Source organism: Marmota marmota, unplaced genomic scaffold (genome assembly GCF_001458135.2).
Source record: "Marmota marmota marmota unplaced genomic scaffold, marMar, whole genome shotgun sequence".
NCBI lineage: Eukaryota > Metazoa > Chordata > Mammalia > Rodentia > Sciuridae > Marmota > Marmota marmota.
In genome coordinates, this window is record NW_026000211.1 from 12,486,920 (window position 1) to 12,492,975 (window position 6,056).

Here is a 6,056-nt window from a genome sequence, read left to right on the forward strand (position 1 = left end):
GGTTCAATAGGATTCTACCAGACGTAGACATGGGGTGGGGGGGAGTACATTCTAAGAAGGGGCACATAAAGTAACAAAGATACATAATGGCAGCAAGTATAGCTGAGGATAAAGAGCTCCCAGAGCCTGGGGCGCATACAGGGTGACGGGAGAAGGAACAGAGGAAGATGTAGGAATGGTGGTGTAAATCTTACCATGAAGACTTCATACTCCGTGACTTCACATCCATCAGAGATATTGTAAAAACAAAGCATATGGGCATGATTTTTTTTAAAAATCTTCAGAGTGGCATGCTAATGCCCAGCAGTGTTGGAGAACATGATTCTTTCTCTGAGGGTCCCTCAACTTCTGACTTTGTGATCACCACAGTGGCCTCCCCAATACCTCCTAGCAGGTCTCCTGGCCCTAGACACTCATTACACACATCAATTTTTCTTTAGGATAGATCAAAAATAATAAAATCAAAACAAAATTCCTCTGGGATGCATGGAGGATGGATTAGACTGGGGAAGAGGTCAGTTGGGAAGATGTTATAGCAGAATAGAAGAAGATTTAAACAACAAGGATGAAGAGGAAGAGACCTATTTTGGAAAAACTTAAGTGGTAGAAATCAACAGGATTTTCTGGCCAACTGGATGCACATTCCAATGTCAAATAAAAATAGTCTAGGGATTTATTACTTGAGGAAAAGTTTATTACCTACTTTAAAAATTACCCATGTCATTTCATTTCTGTTACTATTGCTAAAGTTAGTTTAGAGTTGTCTGTATTCATATTCTCAAACTACAAGAGCCTTTGCTTGATTCCTTATACCACACCATCTCTATGACTAATCTACAAAAGCTTGTCCTAAACTGAAAAGTTAGTGCACTATGCCACTAGCAAGGATCTTAACCAGATTTTTCTTTCTGGTTACACATGAATTCAACATAAGCAATCTTGACCCCCAAACATACTATTGTCTGAACTGTCCATCATCTCTGGGGTGCAAGGAACTAAAGGCCTGGATTGCTCTGGAGGTGTAAATATTCTAAGATTTTTACACAATATACTCATATTCCTTTTTTTCAAATAAAAACCTTCACAAGAGTGTACAAGATATTGAAATACCAAGAGAGGTGACCTTTGGTAAGCACATTCATGTTCTCTTGGGAAATAAAGAATAAAGTCATTCACCACCAAGTGCAATATTCCTCACTTCCACATGCCTAACGGAAGGAGTCAACATAGGTAGTTTCAAATTAAAACACAGTTGAAACAGCTCGGCTGAAAAGGGATCTCTGCAAAGAATGGGGAAAGAGGCGACAGGATGCTGTTTATTAAAAGTTGAGTATGGTTATAACCTGCCAGGTCTTCATCTGTCATCCTCTCCCCATCGTACTGGTCACCAGGGCGAGCCCCAAGATGCGATCATTTAAGGTAAGGTTTGAAGATGACAGGAAACAGGATTTCATTGCAACGTGAGCACTGTTCCCACATATAAAAGCACATGACTCCAATAAGTAGAAAAGGGCAAAGGGTTTTTCTAACAATTTATGTGCTAGTGTTTAGAAGTCTTGCACTTGCTCATTACAGAGCCACTGCGGAGCCCAGTTCTGTAATGGAAGTGTGGAACCAGAGGCCTCATTACAGATGGAGGGAGGTCACATTACTCGCAGGGGACACAGCTGGTTCCTGGCAGGCCCAGATTAGAACCTCGAGCGTCCATGCTCCGCTCCCAAAAAACTCTCACGTCTTAAAATAACAGAGCATAAGGAACTGGAACACACAGTCAAATGTGCCCCAGAATTAGTTTCTGTAAAATGGACACTAGTAAACTAATCAAGTGGTGCGCTGGCCACTCCTCCCCACTGATTATATTCGTTAAATCGGCAAACAAAACTCATCTAAATTTTCTTAAGATATCAATTTGGTGCTTTTGTCTTATTTCTTTTCAAATCCTTAAAAGCCATAGTATTAAAAAAAACAAAAAGTTCACTTCATTCCTTAAAGATGCTGTTTAAAATGACAAGTATCAAATCAAAATATGCCACAACTCTGCTTTCTCATTCACCAGCAAAGTCTTTTATGAACATGTAGAACCCGTCAAGTAAAAAAAAAAAAAAAAATTACTTTGCAATCTCGATTAATAAGAATGCCCCCTAAACTTTGGTGGTACTATATATGGAATATGAAGAAACACTCATCCCCAGGGCTACTAAAAGAGAAAGTGAAGGAAATTCTAAGTTAGCATCATTTGGATGAAGAGGTCATAGTTCACACAGTTGTCACACAGGAGGTTCTGCTGGCTTCATCCACAACAGGTTTGGGGCCTTCAAAACTATTCCATAGTGGTTCATGAGCATGTTTGCATATACGAAGTATTTAGCGTTATACAGATTGCCCTTTTTGTGGGGAGTTTTCTATCTCCAGTCAATATCACAAGTTCCAGTTTTAGAAAATGCAAAAGCATGATCCCACATCCATTTTTATTCAACACCCTTTCTTCTTCAGATAATGCCTAGGGCATTTTATTATTCATCTTGATTTGAACAAAAGGCATGATTTTCCCCCTTCTGCTCAGAAACTACCAATGGGAAATTAATATGCAAGGGAACAATGAACCCATCTCCTGGCCTGTGAACTTCCTGGTTGCTAGGAGGCTTGTGAATTCTTCGGATTACTTTAGACTGGGTAGCATGGATGGAGAGATTAAAACAGTCATAGAAGGCATAGTGTTCAAGATTGAAAGTTTCAGAATCTTCCTAAACTGTCCTTTTGCAAAACCTAGGCTAGTTTTATGTGTGCCTAACCTAACCTCTGAAATGTAGTTATCTTGAAGAGATACAAAAGGCCAAGTCTAAATGTCAAGTCCACTACCATAAATCACGTTCCACACTGGTAATTACTTATTACCAGTTAGAAATGGTGCTGCCTCATTAGAAAGCCATCACAGAAGCCTATAATTCTGCTTGAAGCACCCACTGTGTGCTCAATAAGTATGCTAGACCAAAAGGACCACCAGTAACATTTATTTCTAAGTATTGCTAGGATCCCTCATTTCCCAAAGTTAAAAAAAAAAAAATCCCTTGTTTTTCAAGAATATTTGCTGGGGGAGTTCGAAAAATAGTTTTTTTAGCCAAAGCTATTTTAAATGACTTAGTATATCTCTGAGGAGGCTATCTTGTCCTTTGAACTCAAGTAATTTACTCACACCAAAAACTCTTTTTACTAAAAATGAAGTATGATAATTTAAGTAGTAATTAAAGCAAATGACTGACAAATAGAAAAAAAGAAATGTGAAGAGCTCCACGTATATCTAAGTTGATTCCTTTTCTATTCTATTATATGTGGCAAAAGCTCTGTTTGTACCCAGAGCAACTGCCTGCATACAAGTGGATTTCCTTTACATTCCTTAAAGGGAAGAGAACTTCTTACAAATGATCTCAAAGAGTTTCAATATAGCATCTGTTTGTGTCAGTACTCTCATGATGAAGGAGCCATATTTGGAAAAGAAAGAGATAAGATGCTCCCTCCCTCAACTTACCCGCTCCCCAAAAAAGTTGACTTTACCGACTCTCAATGCTCACTGTAGGTGTTTGTCTTAATATTTACTGTTCCTTCCCATTAGCACCAATACCTGCTTTTTATTCCATGCATTAGTTAACACTTAAAATAAAAGAATAAATAACAGCTCTCCCTCCCTGGGCAGAAATTGCATCTTACCCAACCAACTCTGTAACCCATGAGAATCAGGAAGACACTCTGCCTTGAGGAGGCACTCCACAAAATGCTGAATGAATGACACAGCTCTTCTTGTGGTCTGTAATTGAACACAATCTGGGCAAAACACCACCAACCTGAAACAAGTTACTTTCCTTATCACTATAAGACCATCTTACCTTCTGGAGGCCAAGAAATGAAATCCTATAAAATTAAAAGCCTCATTCCTCAAAAACGTCTTGTAGCATTGGCAATAGTAGAGAAGTTCTTCTGCAAAGACTATAAATGTGATGATAATAATGAAGCAAGGCCAAAATAGACAAAAAATTGTCTCCTTGGGAATGAGCTTGAGATTATTGGAGTCTTGCAGGTTTGTTGAAGAAATTATGGCCACCTGCCCTCCTATACCTTCACAATTAAATCTTTCCTTAGGGAGGCAGAAAAGAGGGGCCTGCTAAATGTGGAATGAAGACATTCAAACCCTAAGAATATGAAAGCCAGGATTATCTGAACACTCAGTGCAGACCTGGGCTTATGTAAATTTGTGTTTTGAGGTTAGATTTGGATCTAGGTGTATTTCAATTTTTTCTGTCACAAGTCTGAAGAATACAGCAACCACAGCAGTGACTTTCAAATTACAGAATTATAAACTGTAGTTGTCACTTCCTTTACAAATTTGGCTTTTCATGAAAGAGAAAATCAAGGGAGCCTTACTGCCAAAATACTACAACATCCTTATGTAGCCTGATTTTGCAATAAAAAAAATAGTTATTTTATTTAGGTTTTATATGCATGGAAATGTGGTCACAAGACATTTTTAAAGCATGAGATGCTGATCCCAGTTTAAAAGGACTTGCTGTTTTAAGAGAAAGATAGGAAAGCTTGACTATAAGTATCAACCACAAGCTTAAAACAATCTTCCCACTTAAGACAGAGCTTAGAATGGTATAATATGTGGTTTAAAATAAAATTCTGATTTTTCCATTGCACTGTGTTTAGAAGCAAATTGATTCTTTTCAGCATGAAAAAAAATACATAAAAAATGGTGTCTTACACATCCTTACATATAAGGTTAACAACAAGTAAGGAGAGAGCAAAGAAAGATTTCCAGGATTTTCCTCCTTCAGCATTTCAAGTATATTATCCTTGGGTTCCCAAATCACGAACCAAAGCCATTCCGCCTTATTTCCAAAGAACCAACTCATTCAGAAAGGCTTTTAATGCATGGCATTTTAAGATGAAACCTATTTTGAAGCCTTCACTTCCATTTACCGTTTTGTTTGTCCTTTCTGTCTGACATGCAAATACACGATACTGCCTCCATTCTTTCCATGCAACCTAATTCAAAGCAACATATGTTAAATCCACGCAGAATCATGTGAGTATTCAATCCGCATACACACCATTACCCCACAGAATGCATTCAATGAGCTCCAACATAGTTCCCTGCGTGCAATTCGGAGAAGCCTGGGATGTATGTATGCAGGGATCTCCCCCGACTGGAACCATCCAGAACGGCGCATCGAACCTGTTCCCTTTTAAGAAAAGGGGGCCGTTTAAATACCCACTAAGGTAACTGACCACAATTGCAGGAGCAAGCCAGCCTGGTCCTGCGGGCAACACTGGACGCAGGCTCTTTCACAAAGCTCAAGGAGGCTGCAGCGCCGGAGCTTGCAGTCATTTATCTCCCTGCAGCCAAAACGCCCGGCTCGTCCCCCCTCCCGGATTTTACCTAACTAATAGCTCCCAAACCCCATATTGAGAGGGCCTGCTGTGGATCTTGCGGAGGTACAAAATGGTGGATGTGAGCTAATTTTTCCCTGCTTTCCCCATAACTTATCGCATCCATCACCGCCGGTCCTCTGCTCCAAGGACCCCGGCGGCCGCGCACCCGAGCACGCCCCGCGAACCCGGCCCGGGGGCAGAAACGCGGTTACCAACCTGATGTCATGTAGCCCCGCGAAGCCTGGGGCGCGAAGGCCGCGGGGAAGCGCTTGTGCAGGCGGTAGTCCTTCTCGCTGCGGGACCTCATGCGGTCCGAGGCCCGGTCCGAGAAATCCGAGCTAGGCCAGGCTCGCCGCAAGGTTGTGCTCCGGGTCTTCTTCATGGTGGGGAGGGCGACCTGCTGCCCCGATCCTCGGGGCCTCAGCGCCGGGGCGCAGCGCGCTGCTTCATCCGTCTAAGGCGGGCACGACCCGGGCGGACTCTGCGCACATTTTCCCAGCCCCTCCTCGTCGGCGTCTACACCGCCAGCGGCGGGTCCGGCCCTCCCCACGCCCCCCCACACCCCCACGGCGAAGGCTCCGATTTTACACACGTCCCACAATGCATTACACTTCATTTGCAATCCGCCC

The 6,056-nt window shown here is 41.8% G+C and overlaps 1 protein-coding gene across 6 annotated transcripts in view; it reads right to left on the reverse strand.

Annotated features, from left to right (window-relative positions):
• The window catches only part of Stox2 (storkhead box 2), a 222,609-nt gene that overhangs the window by 103,627 nt on the left and 112,926 nt on the right, over positions 1 to 6,056 (reverse strand). Inside the window, exon 1 of one of the 6 annotated variants that reach the window (XM_015486171.2) lies at positions 5,644 to 6,050. The exons of 4 other annotated variants lie outside the window; for them this stretch is intronic. In XM_015486171.2, the coding sequence (XP_015341657.1) occupies positions 5,644 to 5,809 (166 nt within the window). In that variant the 5' untranslated portion in view covers positions 5,810 to 6,050. Of the gene's footprint in view, positions 1 to 5,643; positions 6,051 to 6,056 lie in introns of those variants that run through there. One more of the 6 variants, XM_048791921.1, reaches the window with a different exon arrangement.